Genomic DNA, 24,986 nt, shown 5'->3' with positions numbered 1-24,986 from the left:
AAGAGATATGGCTCTAGCTTCTTAAGGGCCCACACCATGGTCAGACATTCCTTCTCGATGGCCGCGTAGCTTTGTTCCCGGGGTAGCAGCTTCTTACTCAGGTACACGATGGGGTGTCTCTCGCCCTTTTCATCCTCCTGCATTAACACCGCCCCCAGTCCTGTGTCTGAGGCATCAGTGAACACCATAAAGGGTTTGTCAAAATCTGGGTTTGCCAGAACTGGGCCACTAACCAGAGCCTCCTTCAGCGCCCGGAAAGCCTCCTGGCACTGCTCAGTCCAGAACACCTTGTCTGGCTTCCCCTTTTTGCACAGTTCAGTGATGGGGCCGGCTATGGCACTAAAGTGGGGCACAAACCTTCGATAGTACCCCGCCATCCCAATAAAGGCCTGGACCTGCTTTTTGGATTGGGGAGCAGGCCAGTCTCTGATCACCTCCACCTTGGCTGGCTCCGGCTTCAGGCAGCCGCTCCCCACCCGATGGCCCAGGTAAGATACTTCAGCCATCCCCACCTTGCACTTCTCAGCCTTTACTGTTAACCCAGCCTTTCGGAGTCGGTCCAGGACTTGTTTAACCTGGGACATGTGGTCCTCCCAGGTCTGGCTGAAGACGCAGATGTCGTCAATATACGTCACGGCAACACTCTCCATCCCCCTCAGTAGCTGATCCACCAGGCGCTGGAAGGTGGCCGGTGCTTCCTTGAGGCCGAAGGGCAGGGTCAGAAACTCGTAGAGCCCCAGAGGGGTGATAAAGGCCGATTTCAGCCTGGCATCTGCATCCAGCGACACTTGCCAGTAGCCTTTGGTAAGATCCATAGTGGTGAGGTACCGAGCACCTCCCAGCTTGTCTAGGAGCTCGTCAGGCCTGGGCATGGGGTAGGCATCAGATATGGTGATGGCATTGAGCTTTCGATAGTCCACACAGAACCGGATTGACCCATTCTTCTTGGGGACCAGCACCGCTGGCGAGGCCCAAGGGCTGGAAGATGGCTGGATCACCCCCAAAGCCAGCATGTCCCTGACCTCTCTTTCAAGATCCTGGGCAGTTTTACCAGTGACCCGAAAAGGGGAGCATCTTATAGGGGGATGTGACCCGGTCTCCACCCGGTGGACAGTCAAATTAGTGCGTCCAGGCTGGTTGGAAAACAGCTGTCGGTATAGATGCAGCACCCCTCTGATCTCAGCGTGCTGGCCCGGGGTCAGCTGATCAGAGAGGGAAATCGCCTCCAGGGGGGAACCAGCTTTTTTCCCAGGGAATAGATCTACTAAGGGGTCATCTCTCTGCCCCTCCCAATGTCCACACATGGCCAACACCATATTCCCTCTGTCATAGTATGGTTTCATCATGTTCACATGGTACACCCGACGGTGATGTGCCCAGTTTGACAGCTCCACCACATAGTTTCCCTCATTCAGTTTCTTGATAACCTTGAAGGGCCCTTCCCAAGCATCCTGGAGTTTGTTTCTCCTCACAGGGATGAGAACCATCACCTGATCTCCGGTGGTGAAGGCACGGGCCCGTGCCGTGCAGTCATACCAGACCTTCTGCCTCCTCTGGGCTCGGGCCAGATTCTCCCTGGCCAGGCCCATGAGCTCGGCCAGTCTTTCCTGGAAGGTCAGGACATACTCCACCACTGACTCTCCCTCGGGAGCGGCCTTCCCCTCCCATTCGTCCCTCATCAGGTCTAGGGGCCCCCTTACCCGCCTTCCATACAACAGTTCGAAAGGTGAAAACCAGGTAGATTCCTGGGGTACCTCCCCGTACGCGAACAGCAAGTGAGGTAAGTACTTGTCCCAATCCTGCCAGTGCTGGTTCATAAATGTTTTTAGCATCATCTTCAGCGTCCCGTTGAACCTTTCCACCAGCCCGTTGGACTGGGGGTGATACGCTGAGGCCCAGTTGTGCCTGACCCCACATTTCTGCCATAAGGACCGGAGCAGGGCCGACATGAAGTTGGACCCCTGATCCATTAAGACCTCTTTGGGGAACCCCACCTGGCTGAAAATTGTCAGCAGCGCATCTGCCACTGTGTCGGCTTCGATAGAGGACAAGGCCACCGCCTCGGGGTAGCGAGTGGCAAAATCCACCACCACCAGGATGTATTTCTCCCTGACCGGGTCGTCTTGCTGAGGGGTCCCACTATGTCCATGGCCACCTTCTGGAAAGGTTCTTCTATGATGGGTAAAGGCCTCAAAGCCGCTTTCTCCTTGTCCCGGGCCTTCCCCACCCTCTGGCAGGGGTCACAGGATTGGCAGTACTGTCGGACATGGGTAAAGACCCCAGGCCAGTAAAAGTTCTGTAGCAGCCTCTGCCTGGTGCGCCGGATTCCCTGGTGCCCTGCGAGAGGGATGTCATGGGCCAGGTACAACAGCTTGTGACGGAACTTCTGGGGGACCACCAGCTGCCTCCTGATCCCCCATGACTCTACTTCCCGAGGGGGAGCCCATTCTCGGTACAGGAACCCCTTCTCCCACAGGAACCTCTCCTTGCAACCTCTCCTCATGGTCTGTACCGCATTAAGGTCAGCCCGGTCCCTGTGCTTCCGCAAGGAGGGATCTTTCTGCAACTCGGCCTGGAACTCAGCAGCTGGGACAGGGATGGGGACCGGCTCTCTCTTGCTGGCTGGGTCTGAGGCTGCAGCCTCTCTGAACCGTGCCCCTGGGCGTTCCCCGCTCCCTGGGTTAGGGTCCTGCACCTCGGGTCGAGTACCTTCCCCGTTGTCGGGGTGCAGTGCCCTTTGCCGACTCTGACTACGAGTCATGACCAGGGCACTCTGGGTGTTATTAGGCCAGTCCTCAAGGTCCCCTCCCATTAACACGTCAGTGGGCAAATATTGGTGTACCCCCACATCCTTGGGGCCCTCCTTGGCCCCCCACTTCAGGTGTACCCTTGCCACGGGCACCTTGAATGGGGTCCCGCCCACGCCCATCAAGGTCAGGTAGGTGTCGGGCACCATCCGATCTGAGGCCACGACCTCGGGCCGGGCCAGTGTCACCTCTGCGCTCGTGTCCCAGTACCCAGTGACCTTCCTCCCATCTACCTCCAGGAAAACAATGCACTTTTTCCGGAGGGGCAGCCCCGCTCCCACCCGGTAAACCAAAAACCCGGAGCCTGGAGCATCTAGCCCCCCAGAGGAGCTGACCTGGGGACCTCCTCCCTTCTTCACAGGTGGTATGTTGCCAGCCTCCCTTTCCTGGGAATGTAGCCCCTCCTCTAATTGGGTTTTTACCCAGTCCACTCTCTGCGGGTTGGGTCTGCTTGGTCTGTCCCTGAGCTTGGGGCACTGGGCCCGTATATGGCCTCGTTGGCCACAGCGATAGTAGCCCATGTCTCGTGGGTCCCCTTGAGTGGGTCGGAGGGACCTGACGCTGGATGTTCCCCTTTTGGGGGGGTTCTCCATAGGCCCCCTTTGGGAGGTCCCATGATGACTCTCTCTCTGCGTTGAGGCAGGCCTGCTCCTTCGAGACTCCTCCCTGCCATCCCCTGCCCGACTGTCCACAAATTGGTCGGCCAGCTGGCCTGTGTGCTGTGGGTTCTCCGGCTTCTGGTCTCTCAACCACAGCCTCAGGTCGGACGGGCACTGCTCATGCAGGTGCTCCAGTATGAATAGGTCAAGCAGGTCCTCTTTAGTTTGGGCCCCAGCTGACCACTTGCGGGCATACCCCTGCGCCCAGTTGACCAGTTGTAGGTATGTGACCTCACAGGTTTTACGCTGGCTCCGGAACTTTTTCCGGTACATCTCAGGAGTCAGCCCAAACTCGCGGAGCAGGGCCTGTTTGAACAGTTCGTAGTCCCCTGCCTCCGCCCCTTTCAGTCGGCTGTACACCTCCACGGCTGTGGAGTCCAGTAAGGGGGTGAGAACTGCGATCCTGTCTGCAGGGTCAACCCTGTGCAGCTCGCAGGCATTCTCAAAGGCCGTCAGGAAGGTATCTATGTCCTCCCCCTCCTTACGCCGGGGCAGCAAGTGCTTATCAAAGCTCTTTGTAGGCTTGGGTCCCCCCTCACTCACCGCAGCCGGGGCCTCACTGCTCCTCAGCTGGGCCAGGTCCAGCTCATGTTTACGCTGTTTCTCCTTCTCCTCCCGCTCATGTTTACGCTGTTTCTCCTTCTCCTCCAGCTCATGTTTACGCTGGTTCTCCTCATGTTTACGCTGTTTCGCCTTCTCCTCCAGCTCTTGCCTCTTTAACTCAAGCTCCTCCCGTCTCAGCTCCCTTTCATATTCCAGCCGCATCCGCTCCACGGATGCCGAGCGTTGCCGGGAGGATCCCCTGCTGGCCGGGGGTGTCACGGTGCCCTCGGTATTCACTGGGCTCCTCCCTGCTCTTCCCCTACGCCTAGGAAGGGGGGGTCTCGGGAAGCCCTCGTCCGCCGGCTGACCACTCCCAGCGGGGACAGACCCTGGTGCCTGCGCTGCATCTGCCCGGTTGCTTCCCTCAGAGACAGGGCTCCGTTCATTCATGTGGTCTCCCTGTTCCAGCTGGGCAATCAGCTTGTCTTTGTTGAGCCTCCCCGGGCGCAGCCCCCTCTGCTTGCACAGCTCCAGCAGGTCGCACTTGCGCCGCTTGGCATACATCTTCCTGCTGGCCACTCACAGGCCGGGGTGCTCGCCGCTCCCCACGGTTTCCGGGGGGACCCCTAGTGCACCAGCCCTTCTTGAGGTCACCACCTCTCTGCCAGGGTCGAGCTGCAGACTCCTCCGCCCCTGGGACCGCTCGCTGCAATCCCCCGGGGGACCCTGTTACTGCAAAGTCCTTCTCACTGGCCACACACTCCCAGAGGTTAACCACCCCTTCGTTTTACTGCTCCCCAGTCACTTACTGCAGGAAGCGCCGTCCACGGGGTGCAGTATCTCCCGCCGCTGCCACCAGTTGTCACGGAGTGGGGGGGAGTCCGGCCCTGCATCCCTCTTCCTGGGACCCACAGTGACTCTCAGCCAGCCAGTAAAACAGAAGGTTTATTGGACAACAGGAACACAGGTTACAGCAGAGCTTGCAGGCACAGTCAGGACCCCTCCACCGAGTCCTTCTGGGCTTTCAGGGTGCTTGGATCCTAGCTAGGATCCCCTGAATTCCGCCCACACAGCCCCAAGCCCAAACTCAAACTGCTTCCCTCCTGCCACTCCCTTCCTTTGTTCCCCTTCCTGGGCAAAGGTGTTGACCTTTCCCCTCCCTTACCTAGCTCAGGTTACAGGCCCTGGCATCTTCCATCCCCTAAAGTCCTCCCCTGCTCTCCCACTCCCCACACAGACAGTCCCTACTGCATCACAGAGGTCAGGTGGCCTAGAGCCAGTGCAGTGCTCATGACCTACTGTGTGTAGCAGATCTGCAGGCTCTGGCCATGGAACTCCCTGCTTATCCCATGGTGGGCACACCCTGCCCTTCTCCCTTATGGGACAATCTGGGGGGCAGAGGGAGTGTTTTCTCCTCACACCCCAAAAGCTCTTCCCATGGGAGAGAGAGACCCTATCATTGTCTCCAGTAAGAAGTTGGTTTAGACTGAACAAAACTTGCTGCATGTAAATAAAATAGCAGTGTATTCGTTCAGTGGGTGCCAGTCTCCATAGGTGTTGTAAAGAACCATGGACTAATCCTGGCTATGCAGATAACTGGAAAAGATCTTAGCTTCCTTGCGGAGTGTCTGTTTGCATTGCATCCCCAGCGCTCACTATTCCACTTCCAACACAGTGCCTCGCTTGTCACTACCAACGCAATCAGTACCTTCGAGGTAATACAGGCCAGCCCACACTCGGGCACCAGTAGGAGACGTCTGACATTAGCTTAACCAGCATGAAGCCCTGCGCAAAATGTAAGTGCTGTTCTGGGGCTGCCAACGTCCACCCACGTCACTGGGAGCCTTCCATTACCAAGTCCAGCAAGAACTCTCACTGCAGAGTCTACATGGCCCTCCCAAGTAAACACTCTCCAAGTTCCTCACCCCGTATGCGTGAGGACCCTGGAAGAGAGGTTTTAGAAATAGATTCATATTGTTTATATTTAGTCATCATTTTGAGCGCCTGTTCAGTGCTGTATTAGTTGTTCTGGTAATAGTGATATTAATTATATAACAACAGAAATGGGAGCTGCCCCTCTAAGAACAGAGTGGGGACACCAGGCATGAGAGGCTTGTGTGGCTAGCAGGCTGCCACAAGTTAAAGCTAGCCGGTAGCTAGGCACGGAGGAGGTCTCTGGCTGCAAGAAGGTCTTAAAGAAAAGGTTGTGATTCCCAAAATAGAGGTTCTCCTTCAAAAGCTGAGCCGTGTGATTAAGGGTGTAACACATGCACTTGTGAAAGCCTGAGATGGGTTGTCTGGGGAGTGTCTGCAGTTCGGTTCCTTTTAAGTCTTCTTGGTGGGGAACTGCCCAAGCCCACTGCGGTGAAATGGCCATGGGAGCTGGATTTCTCATCACGCCACACTGCAGAAGGGTGGAAGCTTAGAAAATTGCCACACAAAGTGAAGAGACAGTGGATGCAAGGACCACGCATGTTTTGCTGAAGTGGAGACAGTTGCTGGGCTACTTAGCTCTGTAGTTATAGAAAAGAAGCCACGATCTTGGAGATGGTTCCAAACCGGCTACAGCGAACGAAGCACAATATAGGGAATGTTTCCAGTTTCCCACAGCTGCGGCAATAGCAGACAAGTGCAGAGCTTACCCAGCCTGGCAGAGATGATGGTTTTGATGTCTAATGAGGTTATTGAAGAATTGTGCTAACCAAACAGCAGTCCCCCTTTGTCATAAACAGATAGCTAAGGGTTAATGTCTCTTTCACCTGGAAAGGAGTAAACTGAAACACCTGACCAGAGGACCAATCAGGAAACAAGACTTTTTCAAATCTGGGTGGAGGGAAGTTTGTGTGTGAGTTCTTTGTTCTTTGTCTTGTGTCTGACCCTCTCGGCTATGAGAGTGATTTTTCTATCTCCAGCTTTCTAATCTTCTGTTTCCACATTGTAAGTACAAAGATAGGAAGACCATAGGTTTATATTGTTTTCTTTTGTATTTACATGTGTGTAGTTGCTGGAATGTTTTGAATTGTATTCTTTTTGAATAAGGCTGTTTATTCATATTTCTTTTAAGCATTTGACCCTGTATTTGTCACCTTAATACAGAGAAACCATTTTTATGTCCTTTTCTTTCTTTTTATATAAAGCTTTCTTTTTAAGACCCGTTGGAGTTTTTCTTTAGTGGGGACTCCAGGGAATTGAGTCTGCAGCTCACCAGGGAATTGGTGGGAGGAAGAAGTCAGGGGGAAAATCTCTTTGTGTTAGATTTACTAAGCCTGACTTTGCATACCCTCTGGGTGAAGAGGGGGGTGGGATTAGACCTCTCGGTACTTCTGTTTCCAGGACTGGAAATAGGGAGGGTGGAATCCCTCTGTTTAGATTCACGGAGCTTGCTTCTGTGTATCTCCCCAGGAACCCAGAGAGGGAACACCTGGAAGGGAGAAGGGGGGGGAAATGGTTTATTCCCCTCTGTTGTAAGACTCAAGGAATTTGGGTCTTGGGGTCCCCAGGGAAGGTTGTTGGGGGGACCAGAGTGCCCCAAAACACTCTAATTTTTTGGGTAGTGGCAGCTTTACCAGGTCCAAGCTGGTAACTAAGCTTGAAGGTTTTCATGCTAACACCCATATTTTGGATGCTAAGGTCCAAATCTGGGGAAAATGTTATGACATGGTGTGCAGTGGTGGGATAGATAGAATCCAGAAGCCAGTAGGAATATTATATTTTTCTTTTCTCTGCTAGGGGCTTTTAAGCAGAGAGGGTTTGGTTTTAAAAGGAACCAGAGAGAATTTTTTTTCTGTTCTCTCCTGGCAGTAGCTTGCATATTAAGCAAGGAACCATTAAGCTGTGACAAACAGGTCTTTTGTCAGACAATAGCACTCCGATTGTGAGTCAAGTATCCAGCAATACACATGCAAATAAAGTGGTTTTTCTGGTTTACTTTACATTTAAAAGATTAGCTAGAGGAAGAAAGGGAAAAAGGCACTGTTGCTAGGCAGACCCCAGGAGGCAACAGAGAGCCTGCAGTTCAGAAGATAAACACCGGAGGGCACCCCAACACAAGAAAACAGGAACCATGCCTTCCAATACAAAAATGGAGGCCGAAGAACAAATCAAAGAAGCTGAACACAGGCGACAACTGGAAAAAAGACAAAAAGAGGTGGAGCTGAAAGAAAAGGAAGAAAACATCAAACTGGCAGCCTACAAAAGAGAACAAGCAGCCAAAGAGGCAGCCCACAAAAGGAAAGTAGAAGAAGAAGAGGTGGCCCACAGAAGGAAACAAGAAGAAGAAGAGGCAGCCTACAGAAGACAGATAGAACTCCAGAGGGAGACCCACCGACAGGCCATGGAATTAGAAAAGGCTAAGCAACAGGCTCCAGCTAATCCTAACAACCCTTCACCAATTATGGTTCCACATCCCAAGAAATTTCCCACCTACAAGGCAGGTGATGACACTGAGGCCTTCTTGGGAAATTTTGAAAGAGCCTGCCTTGGGCACAACTTCCCTGAAGACCAGTACATGATAGAGCTGAGGCCACAGCTCAGTGGACCCTTAGCAGAGGTGGCAGCTGAAATGCCTAAGGAGCAAATGAACGACTATAAACTTTTTCAAACCAAGGCCAGATACAGAATGGGGATAACCCCGGATCATGCCCCCCTTCAAATAGAGCAATAGCTGGGACGTGCAGCAAAGCACCAGTCTTCATTCAGCGCCCCGGACTCTGCAAACATGCCGCCAACTCTCTGTTGCTATAGCAAGTGCGATGGTCTATACAGGAAGCTTTCTAGTGTGTGTCAGCAAGAAACCACTTGACCTAAGGTCCTGAAACAAGACACAAAATAGGCAAATGAGTTCATTAGCCAGTAATATATGGTCAGAATGGAGGAAGTGAGTCAGTAAAGACTGGAGCCAGAGCAGCAAAAAATACAAGTCAGCACAGAGATAACTGTACCCCAGAGCCCATGTGAGCTGGGGGAGGCTCCCAGACTTCTTTCATAGAATCATCAGAGTTGGAAATGGAAGAAAGTCCCCGTTGAACGGCTGGTGCATCCCCCAGCCAATGCAGGATTGTTCCCTGAGTCATGTTGATGTTATCCTGTCTAGCTTCAATTGTCCCCAGCAAAGGGAGTTCCAACCCTTCCCTGGGGACACTGCTCCACAGCCTAATGGACCCTGCTGGCAGGAAGTTTCATGAGTATTTGAATGATTTATTCAACCTACATTGTCCCTCTCTTCAGTGCATTCCATTACGCCTCGCTCTATTCCCCCCCTCACTTCCGCTGTATAATCTCTTCCCCCGCTGTACGCCCTTCCAATACCCGTGGGCTGCTATCATGGCTTAGCCATGCTGTGCATGTTTAACTCACTTGATCCTTTTCCTCCTGCATCAATCCCCCCACTCTCCTTAATCATTGCTCTTGCTCTTCTCTGAATTCCCTCCAGGAGTGAACACAATATTCCAGATGAGGCCACACAAGGAATATGTGTATGTGTGTTTTTGTGACATCGTAGGGGGAAGGACAGATTCAGATCTCTTTTGCACAAGCTTATGTCTGAAATAGTGCCACTGGAATCAACCGAGTTGAACTAGATTTACGCCGGCGCATGTATCTGAGTTTAGAATCTGGCCGAGTGATGATTCTCTTCCTGGTCCGATATACACATCCAACAGGAAATACGGCAGTCTCTCTAATAGCCTTGTGTGGCAGTTGTGGATACATGGTGACTTTTTAATAACATCTACTAACCTGACAAATTCCACTCCGAAACTTTTCTAAACAAGAAAGCTGCATAAGACGTTCGGTGAAAATTCTGAAGCTTATTGCCAATAAACACCCAGCTCTGAACCTGTTACAAGAAACCACGCTGACAGCTATATACGGTTGAATCAAGGTCACCATGTATGTTCCTCTTTTTCCCAAAAGCTGACAAAGTTCTCTAGCTGTTTCTGTCCTGCCTTGCTCCTATGGGGAGTGCCGACGTGACTCAGTACGGATGGTAGATGCACCCACAGCATTGTGACAAGTGGAAAAGAATCACCCCCAGGGACACTGCAGGCGAGACAGAGAAATGTCAGTGTTCTGCTGCTCTGTGGTGTTTGTGCTTCTGTGCCTCTGGCTCTGCTTCTTGGAGCTGCGCACATGTGGGGCCAGAGGGAGGGGAGAGAACAGGCCTGGTTCTCTGTAGCTCTAGTCCTGCCTTTGGTGCAGTAATGGAGGGGGAGCAAACCACTCCCCATATCCTCGGGGTAGCCAGGGACCTGCCTGGCCCTTGGGTTAAGCGGAAGCAGCCAGGGGTTGCAGGGGCCACATGCCTGGCACACACAGTCAGAGGGCTGCCTGGAAGTGTTCGACCCAGGATCTGGATTCAGCTCATGATAAAGAGAGTGGCTAGTCACAGAGTTCGGATCCGGATCTGGTCTGCAACTCACCATTCACATCTATGGATTTCATTTGGGCAAATGAACAAATGGACCAAGGAACCTTTAACACCGTGGCCAGCTAAACTGTGATCAGAAAACCACTTTGACTCAAGTAGCTTCCAACTGCATTTCAATCTGCTTCAGCAATTTATTTATTTTTAATTACAAGCCAAAATGGGGCCTCTGGCATTGGAGCAGACTTTGTTAGATGCTATTTCCCTTCAAGAACAGAGAGGAATCTCCACCATCCCCACTTCTCTCCCCTGCAAAAAAGACAGACAGCAAAGATCTGGGAAAAAGTGTAAAGCGGCTTCAGATTAGTTGGAACAACAGGGCCGGCGCAGGGTCAAAGGTCCAAAATCAGACACAGTCTGAGCTCAGTGAGTGAGGGGAAGCCAAGGTTTGGGTTTTCCACAAAATTAGCTGAGTCAGGGAAAGCTCCATTCTCTGGCTGCCTGCTGGGAAGTTTGAATTGTACAGTTATTACCCAGACCACCTTGCTGGTAAACATAAAGGCCATTGTTTGAAACTCCAGAGACTAAAGGAAGAGGGAAAGTCATTTTAACCTCTCTCTGTTTCTGTTTAGCCACTGAAACATGTGGCTAATAAATTCTGTACCTCTCCTGCTGAAGTTGTGAGGCTCAATGCACTCATGTTTGAAAACACTTTGAGACCCTTGGAAGATAGGTGAAAAGGTATCGTTACAAATCAAGTAACTAACAGGCAAATAGAGGCCTTTTGTTTTCTCTAGCAGACTCTTGGGGACTTACTTTCAAATATCACAGAGGTGTCAAATTCCTCAGGGATAAACAGGTTCAAAGACACTTGGGGTCCAAGGAGAATTGAGCAAGACCATTTCCAATCAGGTTTTTTCTGCCTTGAACTGTTTTGGAAGTGGCACTTGGGAGGTAGCAATTTGACCTAAGTCAGATTTATGTATTTCAATTTTCAAAAGAAACCTTGGGCCTGTTTTATAACTCAACCTGTCACTTGTTTGTCTTGCTCTGCAATCTTTCTGTTCCTCCCAGCAGCACTAACAAATGACAACCAGCAAAGCTGGCATCCCGTGCCTTGGCACACCACAGGGCCACATGCCAGGGCTTATTCAATCAGTTGTGCTTTTGGATTGGACTGGAGCACCCCCTCCAAAAACTTAACAGGCTGAACCTACTGCCAATGCTGACCTTTCCAAGGGCCTGTCACAGCCAACGCTGCTGCAGGTTCCTCAGCTAGGATTCAAGAAGAGCTGACTGCTGTCACTGGGGCCAGTTCTTCAGTAATCAGCATCTGTTAGGTCAAAGCCAACTCCCTGGCACAGTGTCACTGTTGGGCACTGGGGATTTGCAAAGATGCCCCAGAACCTGACGAGATCACACTAATAACTGGGATACCCATTGCAATGGACTGAATTTAGCAGATTACCAAGCCGATGAACAATTAAAATCCCCAGGGATACTAAGAGCATCAGAACGGCCAGACTGGGTCAGATCAAAGGTCCATCCAGCCCCGTATCCTGTCTTCCGACAGTGGCCAACGCCAGGTGCCCTAGAGGAAGTGAACCTAACAGGTAATGCTCAAGTGATCTCTCTCCTGCCATCCATCTCCACCCTCTGACAAACAGAGGCTGGGGACACCCTTCCTTACCCATCCTGGCTAATAGCCATTAATGGACTTAACCTCCATGATTTTATCCAGTTCTCTTTTAACGCTGTTACTGTATCATCACATGCAAACCAGAGAGCAATGTGCACACAGTCAAGAAAGTCTTTCACCAGCCACTGAAATGCAGCCACAGCTGAGGTGGGGGGCTGCCTGTAGACAATGCAGTTACCCTGCAGGGCAGGAGGACTTTGCTAACCACTCCGGGGCTTGGCTATGCTTAAAAGGCTGCAGCAGTGAATCCACTAGCTGCACCTGAGGGAGGGGCTCTCCTATTGGCGCAGGAGAAGGGCCCGCACGTAGGCCCCGCTGATTCCCAACCCCCCAAGATAGACGATTTCATGTTCATTGACGTAACTGACCCTACATTTAAAAGACAATAGGTTGCAGAGAGCTGCATGCAGGGCTTTGAGAAGCGGCTCTCTCTAAAAGAACCTGCTGTGGTGCTGGCAGGCAGGGCCTTTGGGCTTTGTTGTGGGCTTGAGATTTATTTAACTGACAGGTCTGAAATTTAACTTCCAGCCTATCAGCTGTCAGTGCCCAAGTCAACTCGGCCTTTACTCTGCCCCGAGGGAGCCACGAGCCCTCAGACTTGGCTACCTCAGGTCGCCTTGTGTTTGGCTGGGCCCCGAGCCCATGCCGGTGCCTGCAGCTGCCTGGCTGATGTAATGGGGAATGGCTAGTCCAAGCTGTGTCTGAAGGCGGTCACTTGGCAGGCAAGGGAGAACATCACTCGGACACTGCACAATGTGAAATTCAAAACAAGCTGAGCTGCTCAGCACCTGACTTCCACGCAGGCCAGAGGGGAAAACAAGCCCTCAGTCAGAAAAGGCCTCCCGGTCTCTCTGCTTTCCTCTAGGAACCGGCCTCTGCCTTACACCGGGGGCATGGAAGTGGCTGATAAGCCCCTGATCATCCTGAGTTTTGTATGCCCTGATCAAAGCCCCAACTCACCCTGCAGCAGGAGGAGCAGTGAGAGCGCAGCCCCCAGAACACCTCCCCCAGATGCAGACTTAACAACCCTCTTGTACAATACAGCCCGGGCACTGGGCAGGCTAGAGGGCTGGCGATGAGGCACAGGGCTGTCACCTCCGGGGCCCTGGTGCAAATCCAGCCCTGGGTGCTAGCGACTGACAGCCATTGAAACCTGACTGCTGCTCAGCGGAAAATGAGTGGTGAGCGTGGTCCAGGTCAGCGAGGTCAGTCCCGGGGACATATGCACTCACTCAGAGTGGGGGTGAGGGTGCCACCAGGGGCAGGGAAGTCACCCCAGCCTTCCTTTCTGGAAGGCAGCAGAATTTGAACCAGGGGCTCCTCTCACACGTCCATGATTCACTTCCTACAGGATACTAACTCACAACGGGCTTGGCTAATTGATGGTGCTTGCAGTTTTATGGAGTCTTGTCTGGCTCTCTCTTGGGCGGGGAGCAGGACAGAGAACACACGTGGCATTCACTAGAAACAGAGACCATGGCGCCCTGGCTATCTTGCCTCGGCTGTCCTCTTGGCAGGTAGAAACGTTAATGTTTAGCTTGTCTGGCTTGTAAGTGTAGCACAGGCTACTCAGGTCACCACACTGCTGAGTCAGGATTCAACATCTCCAGCCATTACATCCCTCTTATTTCCCTTACGGACCTTCAGGGCAGCCAGAGTGCCCAGTGCGCTGGACCTCATTGCGATAGGTGAGCTGGGGGAGGGAACGTGCCCAGCCCATCACTTCCTGTGCCAAGGGCAGGTCAGTTTGCCACATTGGTCCCAGGCAACGGGGGCCTCTGGGGAATCTGAGAAGAGTTGTGGTTCCCTGACTGATGGCGTCTTTCCTCAGCCAGGTCCCCTCTCAGGTCCATTCCTATCATGGTTAAAGCACTTTTACATTTGTCCTTTATCAGTTCTAGAGCATTCTCCCAGGCACATGGACCAGAGGTTGCATCTATAACTGCACTATTTTGAGGATGAATGTAATGAAATCCATTGGGCATGGGGCTGCAAGCCAGCCAGGGTTCCAATGGGCAGATACATATATTCCCTGCCAGCTCCATCTTCAGGAACCTAGGAATCACAGTCAGTGACTGTGAAATGCTCAGGGAGATTAGACAGCTACAAAACCAGAAAACTCAGTAAAAATGGGGGGGGGCCAACTATCCCCATATTAACTGGGTGCATGTCACCTCAGGATGGGATGCAGAGATAAAATGTGTAGACACCATTAATGGCTGCTTCTTGCAGCAGCTAGTCCTAGAGCCCACAAGAGGAGAGGCAATTCTTGATTGGCTCCTAAGTGGCACACAGGATCTGGTCCAAGAGGTGAATATAACCGAACCGTTTGGTAAGAGTGACCATACTATAATTAAATTTAGCATTCTTGTAGGCAAGAAAATACCAAAACACCAAAGAAACCCATCTTAAAGGATCTTAAAGTGCTTTAGATCCTTAACGTGGGCCAACTGTTGCTCCCTCCTCTGTTGCTGTGGAGGACTCCAGACCCATTAGAACTAGCATAGGGAGAGAAAGAGAATTGGGAAACTACACAGACCCCCCCTCCCAGCCATTGCACCCTTCAGAATAGAGCAGCAGGGTCTAGGGTAGCCATTTGTAGGGGCCTCTGTTGCCACTCCATGATGTATGACTAAGGGGAGGATTCCTGTCTCCCCAGCCCCCACAGCCTTACTTCTTGAGCTGGGTGCATGGGGTAGCATTTAGTCAATGAATTAAAACGAGCATTAATGCAGTATTCCCATTGAGACACAGAACATTCAGTCCTCAGAAAATAAATACTGGCTTAAAGATGACATCTCAACAAATTTAACTCTAACCTTCGTGTTTATGCCTTAAAATAGTCTCACTTGCATACAATCCGTAGTATTGGAAACTGTCTATCAGTTAATAAAATATATTGTATAATTGTCACGGAGTTCCTGGGTGATGCTCTGGAACTGCTCCCTATAAAGCCACTCAGGACTTTGGGGAGCCTCCTCTCCCTTGGAGCAGACTTGTTCAGGGCAAGAAGCTCACACGTCTTCACCTTCTGGGTCTCTCCTTGGAGCATTCAGCATCCTCTACCCCCCCCATAGCGAGTCTGCCCAGGCAGGGTCCTGGGGAAGCCAGAGAGTCCTGCACCCCCACTTTGCAGTCAGACATGACTCTTAGCCAGCCAGTAACACAGAGGTTTATTAGATGACGGGAACAGGGTCTAAAACAGAGCTTGTAGGTACAGAGAACAGGACCCTTCAGCCAGGTCCATCCTGGAGGGCGGGCAGTGAGCCAGACACTCATGTCTGCACTCACTCCTCATCCCCAGCCAGCTCCAAACTGACTTACCCTCCAGCCCCTTCTCCTCTGGGCTTTGTTCCTTTCCTGGGTCAGGGGTCAGCTGATCTCTTTGTTCTCCGACACTTTAGCTATCTCCTTGCAGGGGGGAAGGTCCCCTGCCATTAGTTGCCAGGAGAGAGTGCCAGCCATTTATGCACACTGGTCCTTTGCTCTGCAACAATCTCACCCCCTAGAGACTTAAGAAATGCATAGGGGAAACTGAGGCACCCACACAATATTCAGAGGAAACATTAAGAACAGTCCCAACTTTGTCACAATAACACAAACTGAAATCTCTTGCATACAGTAAATTATAGTAGAGTACATGCACTCTACAGATTGATGTTAAAGTCTCCCTTAGATCTACAAAACAAGCCAAGTCTGAAAAAAATTGTTTTGGAGCCACATACCGCAAATCCAGCATAGTTTCCAAGAACACTCTTTTTGGGTACCGAGGTACTTCAAGCACATATTAGGGCTACAGATTCTTTCCTTCAGCCTTGCCAGGGCTTAGCACATTTTCATGAAAGCTAAAGTCAAACCCTTTCCTTGGGCTTTGCTCAGCATCTTCGGAACCCCTCCCCCTTTCCCATAGAATTCTGAATCAAGTTCAATGTCTCAGTCCTTATCTTCCAGGTGCTCCATGGCCTGGGCCCAGGTAAGTAAAGGCTAGCCTAAAGCTTCGGGGTAAAGACAATGATCAACAGCTCTGCTCCTCTGATACCATGGAACGCTCCACAGTAAGGGGAAAGTTTGTCTGTGCAGGACACAGCGATTTCTCAGGGCCTAGCCCCAGACTGTGGAACAAACTCCCTCAAGAACTAAGGACCATCACAGATCTCATCATCTCCCGCTCCAAGTGCAAGGGGCATTTCTTTGACCTGCCTTCTCTCAAATAAATACACAGCAATATGGATATTAAACAAACCAACCCTACCAAACCAGACACTGCATTGTATACACTTCTCCCCCCAGGGAGAGAATGGGAGAACAACGCCTGACACAGGTGTAGTGACGCTGCTTAATGACGCTGCTCAGATATTAGGGTGATGAGTGCGGCATAAGACCGCAACTGTCACCCACTAAATCACCAACACCATCTGCTCCCGGCTTTCGTTCGTCAAAAGTTGGGAGTGGGCAGCAGGGGATGGATTACTTGATGATTCTCTGTTCTGTTCATTCCCTCTGGGGCACTTGGCACTGGCCACTGTCAGAAGCCAGGATACGGGCTGGATGGACCGTGGATCTGTCCAAGTGTGACCATTCTTATGTTCTTTGAAGATTTCCAGTCAAAGTATTGACACGATCTGAAACCTGAGGAAACACAGATGCCTTTAAAGCTGCCCTTCCCCTGTGATCCATGTGAATGGCTGTTTCTTTTTGCTGTATGATGCTCGGGTGGCACAGTATAAAAGAATTCAGAATGGAAGTCATGTTAGTGGGTTTAGCCCACGAAAGCTTATGCCCAAATAAACGTATTAGTCTCTATGGTGCCACAAGGACTCCTTGCTCTTTTTGTATAAAAGAAGCTATTCAGCCGTTGTGGTTTTCCAGAGACACTCTCCATGTTGATTTGCAAAGTGGGAGCTGACATTTTTCTGACCCTACTCACTCATCATATTTAATGGCACCTGCACGTAATATGAAATAATCTAAGAAAAAGGGCAACTTTTAAGTGAGGGTGGATAACTTAGACAAATGACTAATGTACTGCCTCTTCTCATGGGCTTGCTATCCCGTCTGCATTGGAGACCGAGTCAGGATCTACTGCTACAACAGAGTTAGTGTAGAGGTGAGCTGTTTGTCTAGTGTACACGCATCCAATAATGCAAATAGTATTCAACCTGACAGTACAATGATTTGGAAAGGCCAAGAATGTGCATACTTTGAGGAGGTGCCAGATTCAAAGGCGGGTGTGAGAGGAAAACACAATTGTATGCTATCCACCTTGAGCAAATTCCTGGCACCCAGCAGCGCAAATGCCTCCTAAAAGCCCTTGGCTTGCTAAGCAAGGTAAAAATAAGCATGATGAGGTTTGCCTTTCCAGTGAATGGCGAATACCACTATAGTGCGCAGCAGAAGCTTGGATGAAGAGGACAGTAACATGAAGATTTTCTTCTTTCCCCAGATACTTTGTTCAAACTCACTTCCCGCAATGGTCCTTACTTTCTTCCCACAGCAGAGGGCTTTTCAGTGTCCCCTGGGAACTCTGCTCACGCTCAGTCTTTCTCCAGTGTTGGAACATAAGGCTGTCAAAACTTGCATTAGGCACTCAAAAAACTCAAGGACCGTGGGCAAAGCCTCAGATGCCGCAAAGCTGGCATAGCTGGCTTTACACTCTTGGTGCCTGGCATCCTGTGGGCTAATCTAGTGCCCATAAATGTCCTTAAAAACTCAAGTCCTGATGTGCCCAAACTAAAAGGCTCCCTTACTAGGCATGAGGGAGTAGTTCCGTTTCTCATCCATTCAGTCCTTAGGTTGCCAATCAGCTGTTCATTCATCTGAATCGGAGACAGCAGTTGATGGGGCGTGGACATGGACTGACACCAGTAAACTCATTTCATATAGGCCCCCAGTAGGCATCCAAACAGGAGGAGGGCCCTATGATTAAGGCACTAGCGTAGGACTTGGGAGCCAGGGCTCAAGTCCCTGCCCTGCCACAGCCTTCCTGTGCAACCGGGGACAAGTCACTTGATCTCTCTGGGGCTCAGTTCCCCCTCTGTACAATGGTGATAACTCTGTCATGCCACACAGGTGTGTGAGGACAAGTCCAGTCATGATTGTGAGGTGCTCAGATACTACAGTGATGATAGCCATAGCTGGCCAGATGGTAGAGACTGTTGGGCGTTGCTGACCGAGGCGATGTTTAACCCAACAATGACAATAAAGATGAAATTCACCGTAGTCAGTGAATAGGCCTCACCGCCATCCAGTCCTCCTAATTTGTTTTCCTTCAAGCAGATGCACAAATACACACACATTACAGGGTAATGAACAGCTTGGGTTTCTGAGCAAAATGGAAGCAGAGTGAGAAAAGTCTGTTCGATGTGTTTTAGATTTGCTTTGCTGAGATGCTCATTACTGGTCTATTGGCTGTACATTACACAAAGCACATCCAGAGCACAGCAGCTCAACGTGATGAGCACAAGTAAAGTTCAGTGACAGAAAGCAGGACTGAAATGTGGCAGAATGGATTGCCTGTCATGCTCTGCAGCAGACAGGGCCAAGTCCTGTGTTCATTACTCTGGTACAGGGGTAATCAATTATTTTTTGTCAAGGTCCAAATTTCTTGGTCAAGGTTAGTCAAGGTCCAGAGAATAATGCAGAAATAAAATAATAATAAACAATAAATAATAATAATAATAATAATATAAAAAATAAAAAGATGTTGTGATCTGTTCAAAAGCACATGGCGGTCCGGATTGACTACCCCTGCTCTGATATTTCTTATATTCCCCTTGAAGCAAAACCGCAAAGTCAACAGGAGTTTGCCTGAGTACAGACATGAAGCATGTGGGCTGCACTGACACAGTTGTAGTGAGCTGCATTCTCAATCTGATCTGAAGAGACACATTTTCCAAAATCTGCCTAAAAAACTAGGGGGTGTCCCACCCCCCGGCAGATGCAAAAGCCTGCATTGGTGTGTGCCCAAATTGCTGTGTAGAAGAGAACCTGGGTGCTTTCAGCCCAAATACTCTATACATGGGTTGCTCTATGAACAGGTTCCACTTACACATCTTGGGGTGTATTTTTGGAGAATGCTTTGAAAAGTTGGCCCGATGTTACAATATGTGCAAGATCTAAGATCACACAGGAGTGGCTTCTGTGTCCTAGGAGAATTACTAAAAAAGGCTCAGCAACCAAGGAAAGTACAGAATGCTGACAAAATACGGGCCCGAGCGAAAAGATAAAGTGCAATGTGAGACATTTCAAACCGTTAGTAAATCATATCAACACTGTATAGGTAGGTGCTCAAACTCAGAGGCAGCTGACCATCCAAAAATAGGATTTAATTATCAGTCTGTTCTCTAATCCCAACTGCGTCCCAGAAAACAGCTCCCACAATGGCCCTATGCTACCACCATGCCCTAGGAGACACCTAGCCGGTGAGGGTGGTGGCATAAAGCAGATACCAAGGGTGCTGAGGACACTACTGCAGTTCCATAGTCTGGTTGTTTACCAGACCTACTGGTTGTACTCACTCATTGGGAATTACTGATTTTGACCCTCTTTTAAGCTACTTAATTGCAACATAAAACATATGGAGCCAGGGGCACTGGAACAGTTTTTATAGTGGGCGCTGAGAGCCATTGAACCAAACTGTAAACCCTGCATGTGATGGAAACCCCTTCAAGCCAGGGGGGTGCAGTAGCACCCCCAGCACCCCTAGTTCCGGCACCTACGGATGGAGCCTGATCCACTGTGTTCCATCAGCTTTTGCGTCCAGGAAAGCCCATTGAAGCCACTGCTGTTACACTGGCCTATCAGAGAGGAGACTCAGGACCATCCTGTATTGTCATTCCATGTGTGCTAAACGAGCTCTGCAGCCTAAGGGCACCTATATCGTTCTTACTCGGTACATGGTGAGATGGGAAGATGAGGCAAATATTCTCGAGGCAGCTGATTTACATTACACAGGATGAAAAGTGCAGACCATACGCCATGTGTTCCTTCTCAGGTCCATCAGCAATGCAGCTCCAGACATAGCTCCCCGACTTGATTCACCAGGATGCTGGAACTAACCACATCACGTCACAAGGCTTCCACTCAGCCAGGATTTATTGCACATTAAACCTTGTTCCCTGCCTCCCCTCCTGCGGGTTATGATGAATGGCTGGGCTCTTCCCAGCCACAGCTGGGTCATTACATCCATGTTGGGCTCTGCTTGCCTGCTTCATTTCATGCGCTGGGAGAGATTTCATTTCCAGAGTCCCCAGTCGGCCCTCTGCCGTGTGAGACAGAACAGTGCCATATCTCTAGGACAATCAACTGCAAAGCATTTGTAAATATGAAAAATTCAACTAGCTGAGCTAAATCCATCAGAGTTCATTTCCCCATGGCTGCTCGTCCCTCCATTGCACGTGCCGGAACGCGGTATTGAACTCTAGAGCAAGGATTTCTTTTCGCAAAATCCCACACACTGATGTGAAAACAACCCAGCTCCTTGTGTATTACCGAATCATTGGATAATTTTGTTTTCTCCCTGCTGGAGCGCTTTCCCCCCATCGTCAATGGAGAGCATGCCCAGCCGCCGTCCACCTGCCACCACCTAGCAGAGTAGCCATTTAGTGGGGAGGGAGAATGCCAGTGCTGCAGCCAAGTCAATTCATGGGCCACAGGGGCTGCAACAAAGTCATTTTTCAGCTTTGCAGTGGCAATGCAATTAGCTGTCGGCACCAGTGTAGAAAAGGCCAGGGCACTGACTCAGCACAGCTTTGGTGACAGTAGGGTTCTTCCACCACTGCAGAATGAGGAAAATATTCTATCTATTGCATAGCCTTGGGCCTCCTGCAGAAGCTATCTGCCCTTCGGCTTACAAGGTGGCACATCAGCCGAGCACACAGAGGAGCTGATGGAAGTTACGGTGGAACTAGATGGCATTTCAGTCAGTTTCCATTACAGGGCAGCTCAGACATTACGGACAATAGCGAAAGTGTCAAATGTCAAAACCTCTCAACTAAAAACATAGGACATATTTTTCATGAACATCTTCCAGTTCCAATGTCAAGGAGCAGGCCTCTCCCGCCACCCTGGGCTCCCATGAACTGCCCAGTGCTGGGACAGCCCAAATGAGAGGGAGACAGCAATCCATAAAACATGGTTGTCTGGTCCCAGGCAGCTTGTGAGCAAAATGCCCAAAAGTGCTGATTGGTTATGAATTATCCTGGAGCATGGGCCAGATCTGGAAAGGATTCAGAAAGAGGTGTAAATTACCCGTCAGTGAGTGAGTGCAACCATCTCACTTCATGGACGGACCCTGAAGCTGCCGCTTGTGATTAATAGCCAGCACCAAAGTGCAGGAGCAGCAACACCTCCCATCCCGGGGAACCACCAAATGTTTAACCTTCACTCCCTGCCCGCGAGGGCTAAACTCTGTGGGTAGTTCCCTCCCTTCCCCCAAGAGCTCAGCATCATTGACTGGTCACAAGCTCCCCCCTCCCCCGCCAGATTTGCTCACTACCTGTACTTGCAAATGGTTTTCCTGAAGTACCAACAGCAGCCAATTCCCACAGTCAAAGGCCACAGCAACTGGCCCCAAGGATTCTGGGTTGTGGCTGAGGGGGAGAATGTGGGGTTGCAGTCTGAAAAGAGCACAACCCCAGTGCTTCACTCTGCCGACCCATTCTCCCAGTTAGCCCGTGGGGTGGTGGGTGGAGGAGGGTCTGACGTGAGGTGACAAGGTGTCCGCCATGTTTTTCCTGGGGAGGGCCCATCTCCTCCCAGTGTGTTTAAAAGAAGGGGGTTTCCAAGAGCTCTGCCTTTCCCTTTAACGGCCTGTGCAAATTAGGGGGGACACAGTCTTCAGACCAGCTAACTAAAAGAGAAAGCCCCTCCTACCGAGATTTGTGACTAGCCTCCTCAGGCACTGCACACGAACCCCACTTTCATAGGATGACATAAGAAATTCCTTCCCTGAAACTGGGGAAAGAATTTCACAACATTGAGCAGCGAGAGAGGCTATTCATCTGCAGTGTCCCCACACTGGCTCTTTCTGTGCGTCTCACTTATCTGTATATTTTTAGCATGTGTGGGGGAAGTGAGCTATTACAGACCTGCTTTTGTCACAAATCCATGCTCAACTTTGAAAAAAAATAGGTGGATTTAGTTTTTCTTGGAAACAGTGGGTTTTTTTCCAGTTCTTGCTTAGGTTCCACCATCCACCCAGATGAGGGGGTGTGTGCTGTGTGTGCCTGTATAAAGGGAGAGCACAACTAGTGAGGGTGGGAGGAGATAAACCATCAGCTCCTTGTTCATAGCTGTAGGCACGCCAAGCAGAGAGCAAGCAGAGTAAACGGGATTCCAGTGCTGGACACCATGGCTGAAGGTAAAGCCGCAGAATGGCACATTGCCAGAGGCTGCATTTCAGCAAAACTTGACAATTTTTTTATAATTCTTCTAAATCAGAAAAGTTTGCTTGGTTATAGTGAACTTTGCAAAGTGTCTATGTAAGGGTGGGCAGTGATATCAGTGAGTCGGTATGTATCTGTGTACATAAGTTCTACTTTAAAAGTTGAGTATTACAGTCTGTTCAGTTAGATCAGGCTGGAACATTAAGCAAGCTCCTTTATGTCAACTGCACTTGTTTATATTTCTGGAACTTATTGAAACTGAATGGCAAACTCTTGGCTCAAGTGCAGAAAATTCAGACATGCCAAAGATTAAAATAGAAGATAGTTATGATCAGGAGGAAACTATTTTGAGTTAATTTTGTTCTTTACCATAACAACAGTAATTTGCTACTGTTTTAATAACGTCAATGCTGTAAAGAGTGAAATTTTAAAATACTGTTTGCAATTGCAAGCTCCCTTTCAGCAGGACTCTGCAGAAAGCTGCTCTAAAAATATTTGCTTTAAGTCTCACCCTATTTTTAAAGAGAGTTATCTAAATAAAGCCATAAAAAGCCCCTTCTAAGCCTTTAGAAATCCCTCTGACACATAGCTGTCTTTTTTCTGTGTAGTCTTTCACTGGGGAAAGAATACTTTCTTCTCTAGATCTTTCACAGTGGAAAGAGGTAAATAGAACCATTCCCCAAAGATCTGTACTGGGACCAGTGCTGTTTAACATATCCAAAAATGATTTGGTAAAGGGGGTAAACAGGGAGGTGGCAAAGTTTGCAGATGATACAAAACTATTCAAGATAGTGAAGTCCTAAGCTGACTGTGAAGAGTTACAAAGGGATCTCACTAAATTGAGTGACTGGGCAACAAAATGGCAGATGAAATTTAATGTTGATAAATGCAAAGTAATGCACATTGGAAAACATAATCCCAACTACACATACAAAACAATGGAGTCTAAATTAGCTGTTACCACTCAAGAAAGATCTTGGAGTCATTGTGGATAGTTCACTGATCAATGTGCAGCGGCAGTCAAAATTCCTAACAGAATGTTAGGAACCACTGGGAAAGGGATAGAAGAAAACATCATATTACAGTATAGGCCACTTTGAATAGTGCATGCCATTCTGCAGGGCCGGCTTTAGGAAGTGCGGGGCCCAATTCGGGAGAATTGGTGGAATAGGCCTAAAGCTGGCCCTGCCGTTCTGGTCACCCCATCTCAACAAAGATATATTAGAATTGGGAAAAGTGCAGAAAAGGGCAATGGAAATGGTTAGGGAGATGGAACAGCATCCACACACACGGAGAGATTAAAACACTGGGAGTGTCCAGTTTCAAAAAGAGACAACTGAGGGGAGATGGGGTCCACAAAAGCATGACCAGTGCAGAGAAGTAGATAAGGAGGTGTTAGTCACCTCTTTGCATAAGACAAGAACCAGGGGTCACCCAATGAATGTAATAAACAGCAGGTTTAAAACTAACAGAAGGAAGTGCTTCTTCACACAACAGACAGTCAACCTGTGGAATTCACTGCCAGGGGATGTTGTGGAGGCCAAAAGTATAACTGTGCTCAAGAAAGAACTAGATAAGTTCATGGAGGACAGGTCCATCAATGGCTATTAACCAAGAGGGCCAGGGATGTAGCCCCATGCTCTGGGTGTCCCTAAACCTCTGACAGCCAGAAGCTGGGACAGAACAACAGGGGATCGATCACTCGATAATTGCTGTGTTCTGTTCATTCCCTCTGAAGCACCTGGCATCAGCCACTGTTGGAAGACTGACTACTGGGCTAGATGGACCATTGGTCTGACCCAGTATGGCCGTTCTTATGAAATAATATTTACCATGTCAGATTCTGATCAGGTGTGCAGCCCTTTTGGTTCAGTCTATGGTCAGTGAGACAAGGCAATACAGGCTCAGCGTTATTATGTGGCATCAGAGCCCATCCTAAAGCAAGTGACTGTGTCCTATGGCTGAGTGTGGAGGTGCAGATAGGCAGGTGAGAGACATGTCAAACCCACAACAGTGACAAAAACAAACAGGGAAGTTAATTCAGTTTAGCCGCCTGGGATCTCAGTGACAAGACCAGGTTTTATTAAATCGAGTCCCAAGACAAAATAAAAATGAACGAAAGAGGAGGAGCCAGCAATGGCATTGCAGTGACTGCACCCTAAGGAAAACAGGGTCAGAACGGACTGTGGCACTGAGAGAGCTGGGCCTGCTTTAAACCCTCTGACTGCTCATCACTATAGGGCAGCGGTCGGACTTTGAGAGGAGTCTGAAGACCCTCATCCTTCATTTTCCCTCAGGATGATGAAAAGCAGGATCCCTTACATCAGAGATTGGACCAAATTATATGCGGGCGTAAATGGGGAAAGCTCCACTGAGGTTGATGCATGGTGCTCACTGCCATCACCAGAGAATGCTGCTCCTGGCACTTCTCTTCCATGAAGCCCCTCACCTGGGCCCTCGGCTTGGGCTGTTCCTGGGAGAAGGTGGAACTGAAGTCTTCCATGAGCTTCTCTTCCTCTGTCTTTGTGC

At 49.8% G+C, this 24,986-nt stretch overlaps 1 protein-coding gene across 1 annotated transcript in view; it reads left to right on the top strand.

The window, feature by feature from the left end:
• The first annotated feature begins 22,321 nt into the window (after positions 1-22,321).
• Positions 22,322-24,986, top strand: part of TGM2 (transglutaminase 2) — a 39,060-nt gene continuing 36,395 nt past the window's right edge. The window contains exon 1 of the mRNA XM_030533432.1: positions 22,322-22,432. Within this exon, the coding sequence (XP_030389292.1) occupies positions 22,423-22,432 (10 nt within the window). The 5' untranslated portion in view covers positions 22,322-22,422. The remainder of the gene's footprint in view (positions 22,433-24,986) is intronic.

The sequence above is a fragment of the Gopherus evgoodei genome, chromosome 14, assembly GCF_007399415.2.
Source record: "Gopherus evgoodei ecotype Sinaloan lineage chromosome 14, rGopEvg1_v1.p, whole genome shotgun sequence".
Lineage (NCBI taxonomy): Eukaryota > Metazoa > Chordata > Testudines > Testudinidae > Gopherus > Gopherus evgoodei.
The sequence above is the reverse complement of the archived record's forward strand: the minus strand, read 5'-3'. Positions and strand labels throughout refer to the sequence as shown.